Source organism: Aythya marila, assembly GCF_965140915.1.
Source record: "Aythya marila genome assembly, chromosome: 2".
Lineage (NCBI taxonomy): Eukaryota > Metazoa > Chordata > Aves > Anseriformes > Anatidae > Aythya > Aythya marila.
Window position 1 is genome coordinate 37,190,205 of NC_139043.1, and position 27,446 is coordinate 37,217,650.

Here is a 27,446-nt window from a genome sequence, read left to right on the forward strand (position 1 = left end):
GACTTTTCCTGAAGGAAGCAGCTTAAGTACTTACTGCAAGAAGCTTAATCGTTTAATTTTTAAATGATGTGTGTATATGCATTTATATTTCTATGTGTACATATATATACACGTACCCAAAGCCTTATACATTTCTTAATACCTCGTGTGGAAATTTAGCCATCTGTAATTGAAAAAAGAAGACTTTACAGAGGCATGAGAATTTAAACTCAGTGTTTGCAAATATAATTTGGAAATATTCTTAAAAGTAATTCATAGAGTAATGGATGATACCCTACGGTAATATTAATGCTATCTGGTCAGAGATTATTAATTTCTCAAGCTAACCATATTAGTACTATTTCAGAACCAACTTTAATTTTTTCTATACAAGCAATAAATAAATAAATAAATAAATAAATAAGCATCAAACAAGCTACTGGTCAGGATACTGGTAAGGATACTCGGCTTAGAAACGGGATATTTTGGTCCAAGTCTGCCAGACCTGCACCAACAGTGAAATCCTTCCCAGTTATCTGAACAACCCGACCAAGGAACTTAACTGTCCATACAAACTGATGACTGCATGTACTACGCAACACAAAGATATGAAGTCAGTTCTGTAAGTTTGTTTTTTGTGGTCAATCCTTCCCCTTCTGACTTAAGAACACACCAAAGCAGGTGATTTTGGAACCAAACTCCCACTTTGACCCTAGGTCTTCCTCCAAGTACATGACAGAGCCTGAGGTCTCTAATTATTGGTTACAATTTCAAGGACTTTTTTCCTTCCTTGTCTAAATTTCAGAAGCTTTATAGGTCTCTCCAAGTTCTAAAGCTTTTGGAAAGTAAGTCTGAAGGAATGGAGAAGAAGTCTAACTCCACTCAAGAAAAATATATTCTAACAAAAGTTTAAGAGACTTAATCTTAGCATAAACATCTACTTTTGTCAACCATCAAAAGGACTTACTGTAGTGCATCATGTCACGTAGCATAATGCAATAGACTATCTCTAATTCTGCATAGAGCCCAAGTGAAAAATAATTTGATGGCTATAAATGTCAGCAGAATTTTCTTAGGATTTTTGGTAATCTTTCCCAAAAGACGACCTGAATAATCAGTAAATGAGAATATAATCAATGGATGACATATCAGACAGAAGTCTTTAATTCTTCTGACCGTCTTCCAGGTTATTTTTAGCCACTTCTTGGTTTTAGCACATCAGACAAAACAACGAGCCCAAATGATGCACCAAGCTCCACCTAACTTCACACCTACAGCCAACAACCAAGGAAGGAGGACTTTCAAAGTCTAATTGCTTTCTGCTTCTAACTTTAGGATACAAACGTCTTTGAAGTGTTTTAACGCAAAGTATGATACACAGTAAGAATGAAGGGAGTTACTAATCACCATTCTGATTTTCCTCTGGAAAATGCATTCTCAGGGTCTGAGGTCAAGTCAGATCCACCCAAGCGATCAAGCCTGAGCTAGGAGGAGCCCCACACCCAGCACGATCCCACTGCAAGGAAGTGGCACTTACTTAATTTCCATGAGAACGTGCTGAGGCTCCATGATGTGTTTATGGGCTCAGCCAAGTCGCTCACTGATATTTTTGGTAGGTTAACAGTCTAAAAAGCCCATCAGAAGAGGGCAGGAATAAATACAAAAAGATGCCATATAAAAGCTTTTATCAGTGGTAAGTTAACCAAACTAGCTAGGACTAAAGGAAGAGAATCCCAAAAGGTGGATTTGTTTCTGGTAGGAAAGAAAACCAGAGGTAGTTAAAGAAGCATCTAAGGAAATTTTAAGTGATGTTTAAAAGTGACATGGCCCCTCAGAAGAACAAAACACAAAACAGTAATGGCCCTGCCCCATAAGTGATCTTTCACCTAAAATAAGCCTAAACATAAGTCTAGGACATCCTATATTCATCAAAGAAATGTAATAACTCAACACTAAACCAAGTTATCTTTTCAAATGCATAAAAAATTGTAGATTCTCTGACAATGGAAGAACAAAGCTCACTTCTGACCAAAGACATGTCTCTTTGATGCACTCATCTAAGAAAAAGCAACCTAGTTTGCTTCTTCACAACAAAAAAACCCATCGGCTCCAAACCCATTGGATTGAAAGGCAAAGTTAAAATAATTAAAACAGGTGTACTATCAAAAAAAAACAACCATGTTTGTATGCACTATTAACGTAGGAATACTATGGGAATCAGGAGAGATGTAGCTCTTCCTACATTAAATAAAATAGGATTTAAAATCAACATCAAGAGATGTTCCCCCTTAAATTTCTCCAAGATGACATGCTGCCAAGAATGATTTACATTTCATAAAACAGCCTCTCCAAGCAACCTTGCATCTAGTCCCCTCTCTAGGCTGTTTTTACTTCTTCCAGCATGATTTTGAGAAAATGCTTCAGTTCCCCCTTCAGATGAGCATCTGAAAGAGATGAGACAGAAAGCTCCCTGAAACCTAAACGTACCCATACCCACAGGGACAAAGTTCGCATCCTTTATACTTTGAGGTAAAGCTCTACTGCAGATCACTGCAAATAAATGTTAGAAAATACATTACACCTTTACTCAATTGCCTTTTGTTAAAGATGATTTGAACGCGTGCATGCATATAAATTACTGGGCTGTGTTATCTCTGGGAAGCTCAACCTGCTGATATGCCCAGCAGGGCACTGCTCAGATTCTCTATACCTTCTCATGCACCTTGTGCAGCAGTTTGCAGCGTTCAAACAACCCAACATACTCTTCCATGTTGGTGGACTCGACTGACAGATTAAGCAAAAACTTCCCGTCATCAACAACTTTACCGGTACAGCCTAGAAAGTTTACAAATCCAGGCAAACTTGAAAGGAGTATTTCTGCTCTTCAAACTGCAGAGGGAAGTGTTACAAATTCTTCTTACCTCCCTGAATACTAAATCCCATTTTGCAAAGCTGCACTTACAAGACTGACAAGGACATTTTATCTATCTCATACAGTAGCTACTGCAAAGCCCACCTGTGCTTACTTTTAGCAAATCCATTTTCCAAGAGACATGTATTGAACTCAATACATGCATCAATTTATCAAATGATTTTTGAAAACTTTAATTTTATCAGGCCACATCCGTATGTCCCCCAATACCCAGACGTATGTTTCTGTGATGCAGTTGCTACTTCCCTGGTTTCAATACCCCTACACTTGAGCAGAAGCTACCATCTCAACCCTTCTCTTGAAGAGACAGGCAATGGACAGTTGACTGGACTGCACGGAACAGTCACACACCTCTCTCTTCATCCATAAAGTCCCATAAAACTGTATGCAGCTATGTTTTATCCACTTCACCTCTGTTCTCCCTCCATAAGAAATATTGCTAGCTTGCCATGACAATCCCTGCCTGTTACTCAACACCAGAATTCTTCCAATTTGCAGATATCCTTAGAAAAAGCACTACAGCATTTAGATATCACTAGCTGGAAATAGATTCAGAAAAGGAATACAATGGAACTGACATTTCTGTCTTTGCCCACAGTACTAACTTTAAGTATTGAATTGCCTTCCACCATTCTGCCAGTTTGTAGTCTGTATTTTTAGGCTGTCACGGACAATATTTCCCTTTATTATTGTACAAGATGTGCCAGCAATTGTACAACAACATAATATAAGCAAATAAAGCAAAACTGTTTCCACTTGCATGTAAAATAGACACCTACTGTTCAGTATTTGACACTATGAAAACATGTTTATTTAAGAGTAAAAGACGTAAATAAGATCTTTAGACTACATTTTAAAAAGCTAACAACAAACTTGTTTAACATCTAGAATATTGGAATACTTCTAGGAATCACTTTTGCAGAATTAGAAGTTCCCAGGTACAAATCACTAAGAATAACCAATAGTCCACATTGTGATTAGATTCAGTTTAACTATTTTCCTGAGGGCTTGTATTAGTTTTGGAAGTTTTTCCTTTTAGACTGATCCACTTTTTTATCTAGGACCATGGAAATACTTAAAAGCAGCAGGCAGAAATTGTCACAGTGGAATGAATGGATGAAAAAAACATTTCCTCTGCTAGAAAATTATGTGAACATTCAAGGGGAGATGCAGAAAAAACCTTGTAAAACAGAAGACAACTTCAGATGACGATTTGAACAATTAGTGAAATATAAACTAACTCCCTATTGAGAAACTGGAAACTTGGAAAATTATTGCTGCAAAAATCATGAGTAAGACTTTGAGAGACAGCTTCTACCTATGTAGAAGCTAAATGTGTAATAGGGGATCTATAATAGTATAAATCTATTGTACAGTATAATCTATAAAAATTGAGAGGGATAGGACTGGTATGTCTTTTGAGCAGCTGCACTGATTCTTCAACATCTACTTTTATTTTTATTGTTACAAAACAAACAAAAACATGGAGAAATACTGGAAGATAAGCACAATCAAGTCCAAGTTATCCTCCAGAATTTCTCTTGCCTAAACAGTTTTTGCCACCTCTCAGGCATTAAAGAGCAGCACAAGTTTCTCAGGCTCCCTGAGCTAATGAACATTTGTACTTTTTCGTAAGCTATGAGAGTTGGTCTCTCTCATAAAAAGTTAGGGCTGCTTCCTTCAGCTACCTTCTACACAGCAACTGCTGCCAGAGGACAGTGAGGACGGCTCTAAAGAGAAAATTGTTGCTCACATTGTTGAAGGAAGGAAGAGGAAGCGGCCAAAAGATACAGGCAGTGTAAAAGGAGTGCCTGTGAAACCACAGGCCTTTGTACATGGGCATGTTTGCAACCCAAACAAAGGAAGCTTCATTCCACTGATATTTTCTCAGCGACAGCCTTTCAACAGCTCAGCTGTTCGATTGCCATTGCACGCAAGTAGCACTTTTAATACTTGCGTGGCTTGAGAATGAGCTGAAAGAAACCAAGCTTGAGGAGAGCAATGTTGGAGGGTCTTTGCTATCCTACAAAGTCTATGTTGTTACAGTAACGCTAGTTTTCCAGCAGCAGGATGATTATTACATGGTACAGCTGACCCACAAGAAAGCACAACAAATACTCAGAGGTTTCCAAACCTTAATGAGATGTAGACCACACATTTGTGTATGCTGAGCTCCATGCAGTGAAAATTTGGGGTTAAACAAACAGAAATGTGTTATGTTAGTATTAAGTATCAGTGCAATCATAGTAACTAATCCTACTTGAAAGTAAACAACATAACTCATGTTTCTTTTCATGAAGCCTGCTGATTTCAGTGAAAGCAATAATAGCATGCATGTTATATTAAAGAAAACATGAAAAAAGTTACTAATCAAGGGAACACAATCTGGGATCATACTAATACTAATCCATCCTGCTCCTCACATCTCACCTGCCTGCAGGAACTACTCTGATAGCATTTAAAAAAGAGTTTGGGACAACTGAAAAAAAAATTTAAACAGAATAAGCCCCATCAGAACAGTCCCCTGCAGGACTTAGCTGAAAGAAGAGTTTGAGTCTTTATAAGGACTTCTTTGAAAGAACAAAATTTGGATCTTGACATGCAGTTACACAAGACTAAATTATGTTGCTTTCTATTTCTCAGTAGTTTGTCATCAAGTACACAATTAAACTCAGTGCAATTAAGCAAAGTAAACAGATATACTTTTGTATCAGGACATGAAGCTGCACATTAGTTACACTGTAGTAATACAACTTTGATGGATGTTACGGCTCTTTACAGCATAATATGAAAAAAATGCTTCTAAAATTTTAAGTGACTAATACATGATCTTCTGTTCCATCATTCTATAAACTATAAACAAGCATCTTTATGCCTCATATTTACTGCTCACCTCCTTATCTAACAAATTTAGGTAATGTTAATAACATATCTAGCTGCAAACTAAAGAAAAGAGATGATTTGAACATCCAGACTTCAAGAGAAGTCTGTTAAGAGAATTTGCTTGTAAAACATTCACATCTTTAGGGGACAAGTTTATTAGTAAATTCACTGAAGTGCTACCTCCAGATTAAAAAAAAAATAAATAAAATCAATCAAACAAAAAAATCTAAATGTCAAGCCCCAGACAGGAGCCACCAAATCAATTTTCTTTCCTGTTCACAAACTGTCACCTTCATGATCCTTGCCCAGCCAAAAACCTACAAGAGGAAAGATCACCGAGCAACCCTGAAGGCTGGTGGGAAAATAACTCACTCAAGAATTCAAAACCAAAATGAATATGCTTGTAAGACTGAAGGCTTACTTCCTAGAAGTCTGCAAATAGGCTCAATGAGTTCTGTCTTCAAAAACACAATGTGGGTTGCTTAAGTCTACAGTAAAGTGATACTAAGATATTGTAACAGCAATTTATGATCCAAAATACCTACTTGAAAGCAATGTGGACCCACTGAGAGAGATACAAAGTAAACTCCAATCAAATTTTAAAAATCTATGTCTAGGTAATGTACAATGCATGCTTTAACTAAGAATAGAGGATGAACGAGTCAGATAAGAGCCACTGAGTAGTGGAAAGATTAATATTGACTTCAGCAATTTTGATGATCAATTGGAAGGAAGAATGAAAAAGTTGAGGATAGCTTGCTTAGCAGTATAGCTTCAAAATGGTTCCTAAACATACCAGTAAAACTACATCAGAAGACGTTATGAGTTGCAAAGCCAAGCTCTTGCATGGTGAGAAATGCCTGGATGAAAGCAGCCCACAATGCTTAATTAATTCAACCCCCTGTGCAAATGTATTACAATGGGTCAATTATGAGCCACACAATGTTTACATCCAAATTTACTGCACAAAGGAGATTGCTATTCAGAGGTATTATTTAACTACCTCTTCTTTGTTCAAAAAGAGGCCTTGCAACATGGCAAACTTTCTTCAAACTTTGCTGTGGTAACAGATGTACTTTATTTGCTCCTTAACATTCATGTATTACAACAAAATGTAACCTAAATCTGTCCCCAAGGGCAGATTTGATCTCCAGCTGAATCACAACAGATTAATTTTCTGTATCTTTAGGAAATGGAAAGAATAAGATCTGTTAAGTGGTTCCAATTAAGTTCCAATTAGGAGATGGAAGTCAGAAGAAAAATCTTGGCTTGTGCACTGAGGGACCTAGACCCAATCTCTCAGAGAAGTAGCTGGTGCAGTTCTTCAGATCCAGCTGTAAGCACTCACACTCCACAAACTACAAGATCTCAAATCCCACATTCAGAAATGAAGAAGACTAAATTAGCGACTACTTTTTAAAAAGAGTCTGGTTTAAGACTTGCTTGCCTAAGATCCCAGATTGCAAATAGGAAATATATAGATCAAAGCCCAAGCACAGCGCCTTTCCTATTGAGCAGCCTTGACATGCAGACATCACTCTGTCATCCTGCAATTAATGCCCCTCTTCATTCACTTACTTACAAATGCAGCAACAACTGTTGTGTGTGTCTCCTTCACTGTACCACCCTGGCCCATTCCCAGAGCAGCCCCTCCTTGTGCAATTCATGAGGCAGTGCTTCTACAGAAAGCCCTAAACACATAATTCAAGTCCGCAGCATAACGCAGAAGCACAGCCAGGTGAGGCTGATATTACAGAGACATTCCACAGCGTTCAAAGCTTGTGACTCTACAGTTATTTAAGATGTTGCTTTGTAATATTTTGCTTTAAGTAAATCGTGATTTTTATTAACTACAGTTCATCTGAGACATATTAATGTCTCCCAGTCTTCCTGAACAATCTCCAGACACAGCAGCCCCCTGCATCCTCTCCTCCTTGCAACAGTTCAACTTGGGACTAGGCGCACAGTCCTAACTCTTAGTTCTTCACTTCCCTCCTTTGTTCTCCAATTTTTCTTACACTTATTCCCAGGCTATGTGCCCAAATAGCATGACTAACCTTTCTTCTACGACCAATTGGGGTCTTGCTGCATTAGTATCTGAATAAGGATGTCTCTCCTTTCATTAGCCCTTTGCCTGAGAGAAGGAGAGAGGGATTTTCTTTTCAGTCACAGTTCTGGGAACTGGACTCAGTTCACCCAAGCCAGTCGGAAGCTTCAGTCCCAGAAGCAGCTGACTACAACTTCACAGAGTTTGTAATTTGGCTTTTTTTTTCCCATTACTGTGAAAACCCAAACAAAAAGAAATCTTTGCCAAATCCCCGATCCCTTTTCAGAAGAAAAGGGTCACTCCATATTCTTAGGAGTCACCAGAACTTTTTTTTTCCCCTCTCCTCTGGACAGGGACAAACAGCATGCTTTTCTGACCCACCTTCTCAGCAACACAGTCGAAATTTTCTGGGCAATTTTTTTCTCACATGGTCTAAAAAAAATTCATTATGGAATATTTCCATGGTAAATACACATAGATGTACATAATGTACATATGATTATAATTAATTATAATCATATATATAATTACATGTAATATAAACTGAAAATATTATATTTTGGTAAATCATAAACAAATTAAATTATGCCTGGCAATTTCAATTAAAAATCTGGAAGTGACTTCTCTATCTTTACATTGACATTTCCTTAAAGGAAAATGTGCTGTTAAAGGTTGCACTGAGTGGGGGAAAATACCCACCTTTGCACAGGTATTGTGTACCTGTATTGTGTATTTTCATCCCACTATCTAACCTTAAAGCAGTTCCATATCATGAATTTAACCTCAAGTCATCTGATGGGTACGTTCATCCAAGATCAAAGATAATCAATTCAGTACCTCAATAATGAATTTCTGCTTTCAGGTTTTGGTTTGGTTTCTTGGTTCTCTCCCCACCCTCCTTTTTTTTTTTTTAAAGACTAAAATGAACTGTCTCAGAGAACTTGCACTTTGTCTTAGTACAAATAAATAGAAAATAAGACAAACAATTTTTAAAATCCCAGCTGATCCTATCTGCATTCTGTGCATGTAAGCCAACAGCAAAAGATCATTAAGAATAATAACATTGTCACCAACTTTGGATTCCATCTTTTGCATTCAACTTCAATGCATTTGGCCTTTCTGAAGGCCAATTTAAGACCAAAACAATGCTGCTAACATCTACCTATAACATATACATTATTACTTCTTTAAACTAGCATTGATCTACCTAAAGCTGATCAAGCTACAAATAAAAAGAGATAAAACTGAGATATCTTTCTACCAAAAATACTTTAAAGCACAACTACACGGTATTGTAACACTGATAAGAGTGGAAACCAAAATTTCAATACAAGTTTCTTTAGTTTCTAGCACATTAAATATCTCAATAAAAACTACATAAACTAAGATGTACATAAATATTTCTTTGGATGTGCATAGAGGTAATTTTTTTTTCCATTAACAGGAACGGAACATACCAGATAAAATAAGTAGTTCAATAATTTCTGCATCTCCCAGATAGGCAGCAGCATGTAAAGGGGTCCTTTTCTCATTATCCTGTGGTAAGAGGGGGGAAAAAAGGTTTTATTTAAAACAAAAAAGTATGTTTTAGCATTCTGCATGAGTAATGAAAAAAACACTGCATTAAAGTGCATCTTCCAAATACTGTACATTCTGTATTTTAGAAAACATAGTTACTCTAAAGATGTTAGCCACATTTGCTGAGACAAGCACACTCCTCCCTAAGGAGCTCTGTTTGTTACACCTACAGTCAACTAGCATGTTCTCCTGACAGACAGACTGACAGATACTCATTGCACCTGAAGATAAACCCATCAGTTCGAAGTCACCATTCACTTGTCTCCAGAAACATGAACTTGAGACTGTCCTACACAGTTTAGAAAAAAGATGCTTCAACTCCATGTGCAACAATTAGTGAGAAACACTTTCTTTGGACAGTTTAAGGTTAATTTCAGCAGTTATTCTCAAAATAGAAAAGAAACGGGAGTGAGCAGAGGCAGAAATACTGAAATTTCAGCTGATTTGTTTACTGCAGGTGAGCAAAGAGGAGATAGAGATGCAGATCATTTACTCAGCACTGCTGTTTAGTTCAGGCTGATCTCATGTCCTTCTGAAGGCACAAGTAAGCGAGAGAATTTAGGCATGCACAGTGTTTGTTGATGGAGATAACATTCACTTATGAAAGACTGGAACAAAATATTTCTCAAACCTTTCAGCATTGGTGTCAATTTCCCTTCACCAGCTTATAGTTAAAACAGAAAAATAAATCACTTTCAGGTCTTACTGAATGACAGAAATGAACAAGAATGATCTAATTTACTCTTTGGGGTAAGGCTGCTGAAAAACTAGAAAAGAAACCGATCACCACAAGCATCTTGGCTAAAGCCCTGTCTAGATTTCCAGATCTTTCTAGTAGAGCATCAAATACACTGTGAGGACAAGGGAGTCCCAAGATGACAAGCAGCAAGATGTTGCTATTAATTCAACTGTTGTTGACAACTATGGTAAATTTAATGCACATTTCAAATGATATTTTTGTGAAGAAACTTCCTCTCCCTTGCCAAAATCACCTTAATCACTGAATTCCTACTTGAGGGTTAACAGGACTAGCAGCATGCAAGAAGAAAATTCCTCCTAAACTATCTATTCACCATTTTGTCCTGCTCAAAAAAAGTCCAGATGACACATTCACCATATTATCAATGCTCCCTAACTACAATTTCTGAATTACACACAAGTAATTGAAAACAGAGCAGTACGCTCCTGACCCTGAGTGCAGAATCAATACTACTTATTTATCATTAACACCACGTCATGCCAGGATGTCTCAACTGCAGGTTACAAATTTATGACAAAAAAAAAAAAAAAAAAAAAAAAAGACATCTCTCATCTAGAGATTAAAAAAAAAAAGATTGAAAAGGGAAAAAATAACAAAACAGTAGCCAGCAATTAAAAGTAGTCTTTGTTCCTCCAACCTGCAGATGTTAAGCTAGCACAGCTATCCGATAATTTGCAACCTCATTTAAGCTGTTTGATAATGCTAAATTATCAAATTACCCACAGCTTAGGAAATATGGCCCACAGTTTAAGAAATGCAGACCTTTCAACCAAAAAATGAGTACAGTATTTTACTGTCTGCAACTTCATTGTAGAAATAGAGAAAATAACATGGGTCATGAATATATCCTTCTGTAGAGAAGGTATTCCATAGAGAAATATTCTTTCTGTCAAGAAAAGCCACATACACCTCACTTAAAAGGACAAAACTTATTATCAAAATTTTCACCATATTTGTGCGAGGTTCCCTCTTTTTTTGTTTTCAACATCTTAGTGACAGAAGTCATAAAAGTAACCAGTCTGACTTGCATAAAATGGGAAAGGAGATGTTTTTGTTTAGAGAAATGCCAACCATTAAATCCCAAATATACACCAATGATCTGAATTTCTGATAAATTCCAGCCACCTTGCCCTCAAATCCCACCTCTACTAATGGAAAGAGTTGAAAATTCTGAAGCTGCCAAGGCACAAACATGAAAACAGCTCAGATATGCTTTCACTCCAGCGCTCCCATGTTTCCGAGCTACGTGTTTCCAGCCATGCAAGTATTTGGGGTTTGCTGCTCTGTGGCAGCACTGTTTGAAAACACTCAAAACCCAACTCCCAGTTCTGCTGGGGTGCTCCCAGCTTGTCATCTCCTGGGCCAGCTCCAGCGCCTGGTATTGCAACTATCCCCAAACCCAGGCAGGGTCTGGGGCAACTGCAAGTATTCTGCGGGCTGAGCTTGCTTTGGCAGAAGCCCTGACTTTTTGTCCAGTTTCACATCTGTGACTTTTTCTCTCTCTTTTTTTTTTTAATTAACTTCTGTAAATAAAACTAATCAAGATTTTAGTTTTAAGAAGCAACTTTGTGAGCAGGCATTTGCAGCACTGACACATCATACTAATGTGAACAACAGCCCATAACTGCCCTACTGTTGCTTCTGTTTCAACCTAAAAGACACTAAAACAAAAATTTCAAGAAAGGAGTTTTGTACATAAAAGTTCCTGTTCTACAGTAGGAACTATAAATTTATATTTTAATTGGTTGTTGGTTGACACTTGCCTGAACATGAGCCAGTAGCATGCCCAGGTGGCCAAGAAGGCCAAAGGCCAACAGCATCCTGGCTTGTATCAGGAATAGGGTATCCAGCAGGACCAGGGAGGTGATTGTCTGCCTGTACGCAGCTTTGGTGAGGCTTCACCTCTAGTGCTGTGTTCAGTTTAGGGCCCCTCATTACAAGAAGGACATCGAGGCCCTGGAGTGTGTCCAGAGCAGGGCTACGAAGCTGGTGCAGGGCCTGGAGCACGAGGCCTGTGAGGAGCGGCTGAGGGAGCTGGGGGTGTTTGGTCTGGAGAAGAGGAGGCTCAGGGGAGACCTTATTGCTCTCTGCAGGTACCTGAAAGGAAGGGCTGGGGAGCTGGGGGTTGGCTTCTTCTTGCAGATAGCTAGTGACAGGACTAGAGGGAATGGCCTCAAGTTGTGCCAGGGGAGGTTCAGGTTGGCAATGAGGAGCCATTTCTGCTCAGAAAGAGCAGCCAGGCACTGGGACGGGTTGCCCAGGGAGGTGGTGGAGTCACTGTCCCTGGGGGTGTTCAAGGAGAGGCTGGATGTGGTGCCTGGGGACATGGGTTAGTGGGTGACAGTGGTGGCAGGGGGGTGGTTGGACCGGATGATCTTGGAGGCCTTTTCCAACCTTAATGGTTATGTGGTTCTATATTCCTTCCCTCCAAACTTTAATTACAGATATTGGTCAGTACTGTCAAACTAAAAAGCAGTAAAAAAAATCGCCTTAAGGAATCAACGTTCAGAATGATGATTCTATGTCACAAGACTCATTATCATATTTTAATGCACCTTTGGATTAAATTACATAAAAGCATATAATCATTCCATTTGTAGTACTTCCTTCTACGTCCCAAGGTTCTCACACATTTTATCAACACAGGAGTTTCTATATGGATTACAGCATGAGAAACTCCCAAAATGACCTCATTAAAACCAAATCTGGGATAAAATGACAAGATCTGCAGTGTTAAGAACTTCTTTATAACTCCCCTCGTCTTCAGCAAACCTGGAACAAGGGTAATGCCTCCTTTGTGTCATGTAAAATGTTAGACTTTGGCTGTTTCAATAGGTACTTAAGGGAGCAAAACAATGGACAAATCTAAAGGCTAAATTAAATAGGCAGCATTTAAATATATTTGTTAGTTGTTGCTGTTTTAAAGAAGTATCATTTGAGATACAATTTATCCCTGTGTGGGTTGTATCTCAGCAAATGACCAACAGGAACTCCCAATAACACAGGTACAAAATATCTGCAATTCTTTGATAGTGTCAAGTACCAGGGGGGTCTCTCCCAGTGCCAAGTCACCAGTGCTACACTCGAGATTCACTAGGACATCAGTTTTTATTTGCAAATTTTGGCAAATACACCTTTTAGATTATCATTTTATAAGGCAGAATAAGTCTATTCTAAATAATCTTTTGTTCCTCCACCCAAAAAAGAACACCCTATATTTGGCTCTTATGTTCAAACTTTCAACTACGCAGATTTTAGTTTAAGTGCATAAATTTGTAATTGGGGCCACTAAGTCTTTGGAAGTATGTCTGACAACAAAGTGCTACCTTAAAAACAAATAACTCACTAGAACTTGGAAATTAGTCAGCTGACAAATATTGTCAACTGAAAATAGAAGAAGAAGATAAAGTATTAGGTTTTCGAAACTTACAAATCTGTAACAAGTAACTTAATTTACATTCAGGGTAGGGAGAGGAATTTGTCTGCTATTTCTTTGGATTTTTTCAGTATTTCTTAACTCTGTTTTCAAAATACCATTCCTTAAATTATTCTGACATTGATATTGCAGTTAGAATACAAAAGTCGACATTGTCATAAAAAATAACTTTCTGACTGATTTTGGCCAACAGCATTTTTAGAAGCAGAACTGTATTTTCTCCTCATATTTCAAACTTAAAATGTAGCTTCAATACAGTGAGAATACTTAACAAGCTACAATAAAGGTCTGCCTTCTGCATGCTTAAAAGCAGGGCGAAAGCATACTGTTAGCCACAAGAATCATATGCATTACGTAGCTAACCTTAAAGTATTGTTTGAAGCCAGATGACAGATACCATCATAGTGTGAAAAGACTAGATTTGCCACTCAAACTCCATTAATTGTTTGAACAATTAGCTCATGGTACTATTTTCATAAACACTTGTATTACATTCAAAAGGTACATTTCTGAAAGCCCAATACTAATTTTGCTCTCCTCAGGCTTTATCATTTAGCAGTACATTTCAGGACATATCCTCTTTATGCCATCTCTTAGGACAGAGCAAATCTTGACTTCTAAGCAATCACAAAAATTGAAGAGGAATCTTTACCCTTCTGTTCATTACATTAGCAATAATCAGTTGCTCTAGAGACCTTATCTTGTAGGGGAAAATAAATGTCTTTAGTGCTAGCAAGGAGGATTGCGTCAGTTGTAAGCTGTCAAAACATGGTGTTCTTCCTAGTTAAGATCTTCAATACCAATTTAATAACGCATGCTCTTTGACTTGGTTCTAGATAACAATCAAAAACTGGCTCACCGTGGAGTAAACCACTAAAACATTTATCTTGTGTTTGCCACTGTTGCTTGGGGAGTCCCAAAAAAAATTAGATGGCGGTGGTAATTATACAGTAGGAAAAAAAAACAAATTAAGACAGAAGAGAGCTACAAAGCAACCTGGAAAAAGGTTACAAAACTACAATCTTAGGAAAGATCAGGAGTTTATAAAAACATGCAAGTTTCACCCTATGAACACATGTTCCTCAAGAGCATAAGCTCACAATGTTCTGAACAAGAAAAAATTACCTAAACAGATAATTTTTAATGGATTTACAGTGACACACAAAGTAATTGGCATGCACGTACTTTTAGACTGTTGGAAGAAAAAACTATTAGGTTCATAATTGCCAGGGAGGCATTAACTCTCCAAAATTTGTTTTCCTAACCAAAATCAGTAACTCAGCAACTGTTAATGGATAATCCAAAGAGCTGCTTGGGTTTTGTAGGTGGGCAAACTTCAGAAGCAGGATGAAGGTTTACCTTGCGCCTGGCCAAGTGGGTGAAAAAGGGACAAACCTACACTGAGCAGCATTAGAAGTTGTAGAAATTGACCCAATCTATTCTGATTCAGTCACTAATGGAAGTGATAACCTCTAAGAATTTTGGCTATAGAAATATTTTAGCTGCATCCACCACACTTCCTCCACGAGGAAAACAACATTTAGGTAGGTAGCTCTGGAAATGGCCTGACCCATGCCTGGGCAGCAGAGGCTGGTGGCAGCAGGTACCAGTACTTTCTTCAGGGAGGTCTCCTCATAGAGCACAGGCAGAGTTGGGCATTTCCAGAGTCCCAAAGGTGTGACACGAGGCTGGTGTGCCAGCGCCAGCAGGCCATGAGGAGGCTGCCGTGATGTGCACTCTGGTGGACATGCACTAGGCCTCGTCTCTCAGATCAGAGATGAGCACAACAGATGGACATTGGGCAGGAAACCTCCTTCCCTGAGACGCTAAAGTGCCTGATGTGTTGAGTTTCACAGAAAAAAGTATAAAGGCACCCTAAATTCACTACTTTTAGAGACTATAACAACAGTGACCAACTGCAACGCACTTCATATCAGAACGCACCTTTCTTTTCTGGCTACTGGAAAAGACCAGGCAATCACGTTTCTTCCCTAGCACAAAACCTGGAGTGTAACTGAAATCTTAAAGAAAAATTGTTGGTCAGACATTTGGGTTTTACCTTTATCTACAAGAACTACGCTGCCTTCTGCACCCCACTCCACATCACAAGGATACAAAGACAAATGGGAGATGGGGGAAAAGAATTCACGGTGCATGGCTCTGCTGTCCGGACATACTCTGCAATCCCAGATCAATCCTCATTTAACCTAATGCCCCCAGGCATTTTTTAATGAAAATTCTGGATCTGAATTTGAAGCACAAGTTGACAGAGCAGCACTAAAAATGCATGAAAAATAATTTACTTCCCATTCAGCTGAGGATTATTTTATTCCACTCAAATAACAAATCTAATCAAAAAAACCTATCCTCACCAAACCATTATACACAATTCATTCACAAAATCTGATAAACAAAAATGTGCATTCAAAGTTTGGTTCCTTTCCAAAGCATCTGCACAGTAAGAATAATCTGGTAGGAATCATTAAAACTAAGTTTGTGAAGAAAAAAACATTCAAGTACTCATATACGTTATACTGGAACATTCATTTATATTCAACCAGCTCTTATTAAAAATTCATTTTTATTTTTTTTAAAAAAAGCGTAAGATAGCTCAGATCCAGTGAGCTCTTAAGTTCAAAACAATATTGTTAAGTAACAGTATTTTGGACATCTTTTCAAAAAACTTACTCTTCAAATGTTACATGCTTTACATCAGAAGCATTAAATTGATCTGATGATACAAAACGGTTCAAATGTGACTGTACAGCAGTGAAATCAAAGGTAACACACATAAAAAAGTGAGTCACATCTTGCATAAATAACAGCTATTAAGATTCAACCTGATCTATGATTATGATAGCAGGACACCACGGCCAGCTAAACTCAGTCAGAAAACAAGAGTAAAAAATTCTTTTTTAAATAAACTCCAAAAAAAAAAAAAAAGTTTAATGTGGTTAAGACATTTAAAAACTGAGATTCAGCTTATGAACATGCCTTGTTTTCAAGGTCTTTTTGAAGTTTTTTAATTAATCTTCACAAAAAATGTTATTAAGAAAACAGCATAAACTTTGTGGAATACAGCATTTCTTTTTCACTTGGCTTATTCCTGTCTACCAATGACAAAAGGAAATTTAAAAAAAGAACAAAAAAATCTATTACTCCTAAAAGTCAAAAATTATCAATAGCAACACATGAGGACAGAAGGGCTTAGGAGTTTTCTGTTAAACATCTTTATTTATTAAAGTAAAAATACTGACTTATATTCAAGTATTTCAGGAGACACATTTTGAAAACAACAAACATCTCTGTATCTTTCCACTTATGAGCAATTCATCACAAAAATACCTCTCCATAATTTTTGTGTTTTGAAAACACTAAGTCAGTGTGCTTTTTGGAAATATGCAACTTCTCATATGCTTTCACCTGCATGTTCCATGCAGGTTTTGTAATGCTCCTGTCATTTCTGTAATTCTTGCTACTTAGGTTTTCAAACTCACTTGTGGCACAAGCACAGCTCATAGGAAAAGCTGAACCTATTATTCTACAATATTGTACACATAACTTCTTTTGCCCAAATTATAAAAGCTAGAATTTGTTGTGAGTGAAGTCAACCATCCATTTGGGTATCAAATAAAGAGCTTTGAGCAGGTTTTGTGAGCCCTTCACAAAACCTTTCACTTTGAGTTTATACCATCAAGAATTTGGTTCCGTTCAACACTAAAAACTGCCAGTAAATTCTTCCTCAATACATGGAATGAATAAAGAGCTATTCTCTCCCCTTTGCTAAGGTGAACTTGATCTTATGGTACAACTGAGACATTTGGGATTAAATCAGGAATTAAAACAGAGCAACTCTTAGGGCCAAGACTATTTCCTAAAATATTAGATTATGAAAAAATAAAAAAAAAATAATAAAACATTGAAATTAAAAAACACCCCCCCCCCAAAACACAAACTTTTAAAGCATTCAAAACTATCCTTTAAAAAAGTATATATATTTTTTTTAAATGAAAATCTCATGACAGAATATTTTTCCTTAGTTTTCCCCCTCCTAAATGCCAAATATATTATTTGTAAACATCTACATGGAATGTGTAGTGGAAAAAAACTACCAGCTTTTAATTGGACTGTAGTTGCTGGTAAGAAAAATACAATAAATAACTCAAACTGGTTTTGAAAAAAATAAAGCAGTATGTGAAAGAGAGGGAATTTCCTTCATGAGAGAACACAGTCTTTGTGAAGCACATTATGTAACAGAGCCTGTGCTCGTACAGCAGGCTGAGTAAGGGATAGTGAATGCCTCGTCTCACCCTGTAATCTATCTGTAATATTTGAGGACACAAATAAGAAAATATGCCAAGAGAGAAAACAGTACAATACAGTCTCTGTTTATGCTCCAGGGAAAGATCACACCACACTAGGTAAGGTATGCATATCTCCATCCCAGTTTAAATCCACCACATTATGTCCAGGCCAATGACACTTTTGTTCAGAAAAGCTGGGTTTTCTGCCTTTTTCATTGCAAAGGCCAACGTTAGCATGACAACCCTGTACATGCCTGATGGTCTTCACCTCTGACGGTACATGTCAGGTCTTTACCTCACTAACCTCATTGTCTTGGTGACAAAAAAAAAAAAAAAAGTGATTTTCAGGTTGCATGTTCACCATTAATACCTCTTCTCAGAGTAAGTTAGGCCAGGACAGGGCCAGGAGGGTGATCAGAAGGGCTTGCACACCTCTGCTATGAAGACAGGCTGAGGGAGTTGGGGTTGCTCAGCCTGGAGAAGAGCAGGCTCTGTGGAGACCTCACAGCAGCCTCCCAGTGCCTGAAGGGGCCTACAGGAAAGCTGGGGAGGGACTCTGTCAGGGGGTGTAGTGATAGGACAAGGGGTAACAGCTTTAAGATAAGAGAGGGTAGGTTTGCGTTAGACATGAGGAAGAAACTGTTCACGCTGAGGGCGGTGAGGCTGCGCAGAGAAGCTGTTGGTTGCCCATCCCTCGAAGGGGATGAAATTCATGATCAGGAAGGATTGTAATCAGATAGGGCTTTATTAAACACTGAAAAAAGAACAGACAGACCCCATATGTGAACTCAGGGCCTCATTGCAAAGGGAACATACAGTTCACTTGCCCTCCAACCTGACACCAGTGTGAGACTCCCCAGGCCTGGCTGCCTCCTGACAGCCCCACAGGAGCCCTCCTCTCCCCAGGCATTTCTGGGATAGGCCTCCCCGCTACGTGCAGCAAGAAAATGACACTTTCTCCTTCAAGTTTTTGACATACATCCAACCTTTGCTGGAGCAGATGTAAGGGACTGATTACTGATGGTTCATTAGATATTCCACCAATATGTGAGGCAGCTTTAACCACTTACAGGGCCGAGAAAATTGTTTTTGTTCAAAGGTACTCTGCATATATTTATATACAGAGTTTTCTCCTGGAAAGTTACTATAAATAATCAGTAAATTCAAGTCCTCTCTTGCTGTTACCAGCAGCGCATTCTTTAAGGACTGTGTCGATGTTGGATGTTAATACGCATTAAGTCCACAGAGTTTTTTTCTTCTCTTTGCTCTTTGAGCGGGGATGTTCTGTTCTCACATACCAGCCCTGTGCATGACAGGCACAGCGAGTTCCAGGAGTAACCCCAGTAAGCTGCAACTATTCAAGACCTTGCTGTAAGTTTGTTTTGTAAAAGCAGCAGGAAATGCAAAACTTCAAACACCCTCCGAAGGCTACAAACTTCAGTAAGGTTACACTCACTAAAAGTACTGTGACAAATCAAACATCATCTATAAAATCATTATCACTAACGAGAATCGCAGTAGAGATTCGAACACAGAATTCTTGAAACACATTTGAACTTGATCTAATTATTCATGGCTCTCTAAATCGATGCCAATTTCTCAATGTTAAAAGAATAACAATGACCAGAACAAAACTTGTCTGTCAAATCCCCAATTACTGTAAAACAAATAGAGTGCACGACCAATAGGGTAGCAGCAGTGCCATGTAGATATCGAAGCTTGTTTGCCCAGTTTAGCAAACATTACAACCACATTAGCATACTGCTAGGCAAGCTTACTAGACCTGATGAGAAGCAGAATATATTAGTGTGACTAGTACACCATACTAACATTAATTCTCTTATTAATTCTTACTAACTCTCTAAAGAATACTTATTTTTATTTATAAACATATTTTTAATTTAAGAAGTCCTAACCTATGCAGCAGTACCTTCTGAGAGCTACTGTCCACAGAACACACCGTGCCAAGCAGCGATCTGTTGGCGTTAGTCAGATCATCCTGTAACTCTGCTGGAGGTTTGTTTATATTCCTCCAATAAAAGTGATAATTCAATTCTTTTGAAAATCTCCTTTGCATAGACTAAAAACAGCGCTGCCAACATAAAGCAAAGGTTTATTTCTCTTTGGACTTGCGAGGTTCTGTCCTCAAGGGTTCTGATTCTGAAGGAAGATGCCTAATTAGGCAGGTTTGTATTATAAACATTGTAAATCCGTTTCTGCAGAAGAGGAACTCAACACCATGTGGACGCACTTTATATTGAGGCTGAAAAACATGATTCACTCTCTAAGCCACACTGAAAGGAAATAAGCGATCTGATTATTCATTACAGATGACAGGCCTGAAAAACATTCCACACTAACGAACAGGAAACCTACAACTGTAATAAAGTTAAGTAACAGTAAATAACTACTATATTGCAAAGTTAAATCTTTGAGCAGCTGGTGGATACTCTTAGCAGGATACAGACACAACTTGCCGCAAGTTTCCACAACACTCAGAAGAATGAGGTCTCTAACCCATGCTTCAGATCCATGAAACAAAGAGCTTCTTAGCAGTTCCTTTAAGAAGTAGAAGAAACTTTCCTATAGGGAAAGCTTCCCTGTAGCAAAGTTTCTTCTTATCCCCTTCAGACCCTTCACATGAATATTCTTGTTATGAAGAACTTAACTCTTTACTAAAATAACCCCCGAATATTCCCACATGGTAGTGCTAAACTCTATCTACTCCCTTAAAAAAAAAACAACTCACTGAACTCTGCCATGTTCAGTGGCAAGAAATGTCATAAGCTAGCTTTGTATCTTTTTAATTAGAAAATCTCACCCATTTACCTGTGCTCATAATGCCATTCTAAGAGACAAACCTGAGATGTTCTTGCAAGGGAACTACTTCAGGGCCACGTTACGTACTGATGCATGCCTGCCACCTCCGAGCAGGCAGAACCTGCTCCTGTCTGCAAAGGACAACAGACACTCTCAATAAAGAGGATTCTTCACAGAATTTTCCTACCATTTCTTTGTATGTAAGGAAATTTCAATTAAGTGAATGCTTCATAAAGCAGGAGTCTCATGACTCATCAGGCTGGTCACATAGGAAATGAGGGTTCCTGTTTGTGGTGGAAACATTAAGAAAGTTTATTGCAGAGAGTATCTAGCATCAGAAGGCAATATGGTACATTGAAATGCACTCTGGAGGGGAGTCCAAGCTAAAGTTTATGGAGAAACACATCTTGCTCTTGTTTTATGGCTGTATTTTATTGGAAGTCCAAGGGCAAACAAGATTGAGAAGATGAGTGCTACCATGAGTCTCTGAGATTATACATATGGTAGAAAGTAGTATAAGAAAAATATGTTTGCATATACCCCTTGCAAAGTAAAAACATCCCAAATTAAATACAGCCATCAACTGCTTAAAATGCCTCCAACTAATTGGAAAAGCTCTCTCAATTCTAATTAGAAATCTTTTCTGAAGACAATAGCTGTATCTTCTGTTAGTAAGATGGTTAACAAAAATCACTCAATGAACAGTTAGCCGTGGAAGTGTCTCAAGGCATACTCTATTTGTTTTATGATTTATTCCAATCCTGACTTCACCTGCTGCTCTCTGCAAGGTCTCAGTGGCCCACGTTTGCCCAATACAAGATTTTTCAGTTTCTCTACTACAGCATCTGATATTGGGCTCTGAATAGAGACAGTGAGGCAAGAATTGCTGCACTGAATCAAGCTCGATGTTTCTAAATAGCATGTTTTAATTGGAGGATTTTTCCTCATTAGTATTATTTTGTTTCAATTTTCATTATTAGTATTTGCTTACACAGAAACATTTCCTCTCTGACCTTCTACAGGGATTTCAAAGGCCTGCTCTCACTCTCAGTTCACTGTATGTTTAGTGCCACTAGAAAAACAACTTCTTGTTGTACACACATATTTTATATATAACTTGTATAACTTATATAGATGTATACATATACAAACACACATCTGTCTTTTCAATATACATTTCAATATACTTTTATTTGTATGAAAACTTGCATCCAGTCACTGCTAAACAATTCAAAGGATGAAAATTAATTAAAATAACTACTGCCAAACTCAGTTATAACTCATTATACATTCTCATCATATTGTTAAGCGATGAGAACTCAACAAATATCCATAATATCTGGGATTTTTCCATTCCATAACGAAAGAGCGAGTTCATACTCTGAACTATTAAGATAGGAACTCAAAAAAAAAAAAGAAGTGTTCTTCAAAACATGTTGTTTTTTTTTCCTCGATGCTTTGTTAATTCTTCCCTGACATTCAAGTCAGCAAACCAGAAGTCAGAGAGCTGCCTGCACAGTCTGTGCTGCCAGGGAATACAATGAGATGCTGCCTCACAGCACCAAATACGTTAGTGCAAGTTTTTGTTGCCAACCGCAGCTGCCAGCAAAAAAGCCCTTCATGCAAACAGTCTACATCGCGTGCATGAATTTGACAAAACAGTTCCAGCACTGCGTCTGATGCATGCTTGAGACAAATAGGCTGGTTGGTAAAGGCATGCTCTCTCATCTCTTCAAAAACACTGCTTGAAGAGTCAAAAATGGTACACCATTCCTGCTTAGCCTTTGCTACATTATGCTAGGCTTTACTATTTCTTCTCATCAGTTTAGATAGGAAGGCCCCATGGTGGCTTTATTCCGAGTGCCAGAAGCTTTTACCTTGTAACAACAGCAACTACAGGATGAATTGGCCTGAAAAAATGATTGAACTGCACGCATGCAAGCAACAAAACATCACAAATATGACAAAACTTTATTCTGATCAATGCCCAGAGGATCCCTGAACTGGAAAGGAGCAGGGATTGCACACACCTGTCTCCCTACTGCTTTTATCTGACTCATGCAAATTTCTGTGCAAAGCAGTCAGTGCTCCCCACTGCTTTCGGACCCATTTCCACAGCCTCCTGATGGCTTCCCAGACACCCCCAAGCAAGAAACACGGTATTGCAGAGGAACTGCCACTGTTTGCAGGGTGCCATGTGCTAGCCTGCTCTAATCAATGTCTTCCAGATGTCTAAATGGCAAATTCTTACCCTAATGGGACTTAGGTTACAAAAGGTACTGAGAACAAAAGGGATAACTGAAAGAATTTATGCAAAGCAATTAATGCCAAAAGAGATTAAGAGGTATAGAGGTGTCAAATTAAAATTTACAACTGTAGCTGCATGCATGCTTTTTTTTTAAACCAGAAAAAATCCGTTTATTATTCATTTACTTTGGTAAAATAAATGGCTACAGAAAGATAATGAACAGAAACATAAAAAACATTAAAAATTCCTAAAGATTACTTTTCCCTCGTTACATATTATGACATTTTGTTTATCTGATTTTAAGCAAGGCCTACGTAGGGTTCTATACATTTAGAGGTACTTCAAAATAATTGCTGAATTACAGTGTAAAGTAGTTTCGTTTCCCACAAAAATAATTTTTAGATCCAAAATCAGTACACAATTTATCTGCATGATCAGAACACCAAATTCCACTGAATTTCATAGTATGTTCCATGCTTCAGCTAGTCAATTCAGGCTTCCCTCTTCTACACCACACTGATAACCCCAGAGAAGAAATAGTTACTCCAGAATCTAGCCCATGAGATCAGTATAAAGATGAAAACGAGGAAACCATTACCTATTTTTTCTATTTAACCTCCTTTAGGACTTTGACCAACACCAGCATCATGTCAAAGTATTTTTTTTTTTTTTTAAATTGTGCTTTAATTTTCATTATTTATTCCAAAATTGCTCAGGTAACTGATATTTTCTGCAACCTCTAATTCTCCTGGTGCCCAATGCTGCGTGAGCAGTACTACCCTTGCAACCAGACTAACAAGCCAATTTTCTTTCTCCGTCAGCATATGCAATGACATGCAGGGTAAAATAAATTAAAAACCCAAACCAAAGAGGAAATCAAGGAAGTCGTCATATCTTACCCTAGGGGGAAACTCAGCAACATTTTCCTGAAATGCAAATAACACCAACGAGAAGTTATGCAAACCCACACTTGGCAGGGCTGGGAATGGAGCCCACACCTGTACCGCAGCTCTGTCCACGCAGCAGCCCTGCAGCTCTGAATAACAAAGGCAGATCCACTTAGCTCTCGCTTAGCACTTGGCTCTCCTCTTCCTACCTGGCACGGTGGTGGTGCTGCTGGATCAATTGCCTTGCCAGCCCCAGGAACAAAACTTGGGATTTATGGCCAATGCTTTATTGCTATGTAATACATGGGGGGAAAAACTGCTTAGTTGTATGTCTTTGTTGTTGTTGTTTTTTTTTCATTGTTGTTGTTGGCATTTTCCAAAATAGTAGCTTTAATTTATAATTTTTTTGGTTACTTGCTGTAGAAAAGTGCTGTTAAATTCAGAGCTGTGCTAGATGGCCAACCATGTAGAACAGAAAGCACCTGGATACCCCGATTGCTACAGTCAGCACAGGGGATTTCATTTTCCAGTCTTACATCTTCTGTTGGAGAAAAAACAACAGCTCACACAGAAATCAGCTTCATGGTTTAAATCTATTATAATCTCACAAAGCATATTGAGCAGCAAGACACAGGTGTTTCATGTTTAAGTCACTAATCACATGTGTCAATCACTATTTTAAATAGGAGCAGGGAGCACTCCTGAAAATTGAGAGACATCTGTGTGATTCTGGGATTCCTCCAAATGCAGCACTTGCTTGGCTTCAGCGTGAAAAGAGCAAGGGGCACACTGACACTGCTTCCAGAGAGGATCAGATGTTTATTCCCTCAGCTAAGATCAAGTGCAATCGGGTTATAAAGCCTGAATATAGGGTTACCTGAAGGATCCCTTTTCATAGTGGGAAATCCTATCCTGATAGGTCTAGGAGAAGGAGGAAGAACTGTTCTGATTTGGAACAATCATTTCAATAGGAAGATGTACAGCCTCTGAGAGTGAGCTGCTGTTCCCTTAACAAAATCATACTGGTAACAGATAGCTGAGATGAATTATTCCATTTTCATTATCCATGAACCTCATCATACATCATAAAAGGTTTGGGTTACAAATGAAGTGGTACAAGTTTACCGACAGTGATGGACTTCCAAATTAAAAAAAAAAAAAAAAGAAAAAAAAAAGGCAATTCCTGACTGATGAAAGGCAATGCTGAAATCGTTTAGTTAGCTAGAATTAACTGCTGAAAAGTGGACAAAATTCAAAGTACTCATGCTATTCTGATCAGCAAGAGCAGGAAATGTTGAAATGTTGATGCTCTCCATGAACTAATAAAGAGTTCTTACTGACACTAACCGGATCAGTTATCACACAACATTCTCCTTCCTGCCAAGTCTCAAAAGCTCAGGATGGCACAAGGGAGAAACAGTAATAAGTACAGATATATGTGTGTGTGTGTGTGCTCTTTCTCTCTCTCACAATATGGATAACAGAAACTCTATCAGGCTCGACATATGTGATGTGAGTGACTTAAGCCTGATTCATGAAACAAGCAGCCACAGCTTCTCCAGTGCTCTTGGGGAAGGGGAGGGAAAAGCAATCCCTTTTCCTCCATTTTTCCCATAATTGGAGCCTCAGAGATTGCACCTTCCAAAAATATCATTGATCAAACTTCCCACAGATCAGTTTTGTCTAAAAAAATTGTACACACCAAGAAGGCAAGCCTTTTTGAACCACAGTTTAAGCAGGTAAAGAACATGCTCAATTTGCTCTTTCTTCCCAAAACATTACAGCTGCAGGGTTGAATACAATACATACTTTCTAAATCTAGTCTCAGACTGACTCAAGAGAGCTGGTAACTGTGACACGAACAGAGAACAACCTTCTTCCTGAAAAAGCTGTCTTTTCTTCCTGCAAAAGGTTGCTATCAGTACATCATCTTAGCATTGGCACACGGGAACTCGTGCTATGAAAGGCCAACCGTCTCAGATTCTTCCTAAATATAACCCTATGGGACAAGGCATCAGCTGCGTTAGGAATAATGCTCTAAGACAGCCCAACCTGAGCCTGGTCTGTAGGCAACACCGTAGGAGCAAACCACAGCCTTGCTTTAGGAAGCCAAACACACAGACCCACCTAACAGAGCATTAAGCCAGTTGTCATTAATGTTAAAGATGATACATGGCAAAAGTAAAAAAGGAAAATGAAGCCCGAAGATAACAGAAAGGAAAAAAATATCTATTTTATCAAGGCACCAACACCTTTCCTAGATGAATGTCCCTGTCACAACAGAGCCCTCGAGCAGCTCTGTCTTCAGCTCGCTTCTGGGCACAATTTATTTGCTGAACTCGGTCTCCAGTTACATAACCCAAGCCACCGCTGCATGGAAGGGAGGAAGGAATCCTAGCTATTAGCAGACAAACTGCAAAGTAATTAGCTGGTATTGGGAGGGGAAAAGACTGCAGAGGCATTGGAGGGAACGGCTCTGGAATTCAAACAACTGTACCGAAGCACTTGGATAGCTAAGTGGAAAAAAATCCAACACATACCCGGGTTCTAAGAGAGCCCACAACAGTCTATCACGATCCTTCTCTTTATTAGGAAGCATACATAGCCACTTGGTTTTCTTTACTTTTTTCCCTTCCTTCTGTCCACACCAATTCGTAACACACAACTCAGGGGAAAAGTTTGGATCTAGACCACGCAGGAATACATTGCCTCCAGTCAAGTACGTACACCAAATGCAAAACCCAAGAAAAACACCACACATGCAAATGCACAAAGTCCACTGGGCAGTTTACTTCATTTCTACCGAATGACTGAGAGGTTTTTTATGCTCGGTCAGTCCTGACAAGGAGTGTTTTAAGAGATGTATGTGAATTTTGCAGTAAATACTGCAGTAGGACAAGGACTACTACCATGTTAGAAAGGAGCGGTCATGTGTGATAAGCATCTGCCTATGTTGAGGAAGGGGGCTGTGAAAAAAATAGCATATTTGTTCTGGATAGATGCTAAATGTTCCTTGGGTGGCACTAGTCTAAGATATGTACATGGTCTATAAGTATCCAGTTGGCCTATAAGGGGTCTATAAGTATCCATAGCAAAGAGTTGTCAAGAATTAGCACGCATACACATGTAAAAACAAAACAAACAGATTATTGAATATTCTATTTACAATATTTTTCCTCACTATAGCTACCTGGCAGTCTAAAGTAACCCTTATGACGAAGCATGAAACAATAACTTGCTTTCCTATTTAAGCACATCTACTTATTTTGCATTTATGGACAGACAATGCCTGTTTGACAAATGTTGAGACAGAACAAAAACTAAACAAAACCACTAGTGTGTGCATACTGAAATCTAGCAAAGGCTTCTGTAATAAATAATTAAAAAAGCAGAAAGATACAGCCCTTGCTTTGTTTACGGGCACTACATCTGTGAATGCTAAACCCGACTTGTACAAAGAGAAATATAAATGAAATAATACAGACTAATGGGTTTTTAAAAATGAACATGCCAACGACATGACCAGAGTCCATATGAATAGACAGGGAAGACATACATACAGAACAAGCGCT

General features: G+C 38.4%; 1 protein-coding gene across 3 annotated transcripts in view; it reads right to left on the bottom strand.

Annotated features, from left to right (window-relative positions):
• Nucleotides 1-27,446, bottom strand: part of ANKRD28 (ankyrin repeat domain 28) — a 117,273-nt gene that overhangs the window by 47,584 nt on the left and 42,243 nt on the right. For all 3 annotated transcript variants that reach the window (XM_082753979.1, XM_082753981.1, XM_082753980.1), the window contains exon 3: nucleotides 9,299-9,377. In XM_082753979.1, the coding sequence (XP_082610105.1) occupies nucleotides 9,299-9,377 (79 nt within the window). The remainder of the gene's footprint in view (nucleotides 1-9,298; nucleotides 9,378-27,446) is intronic.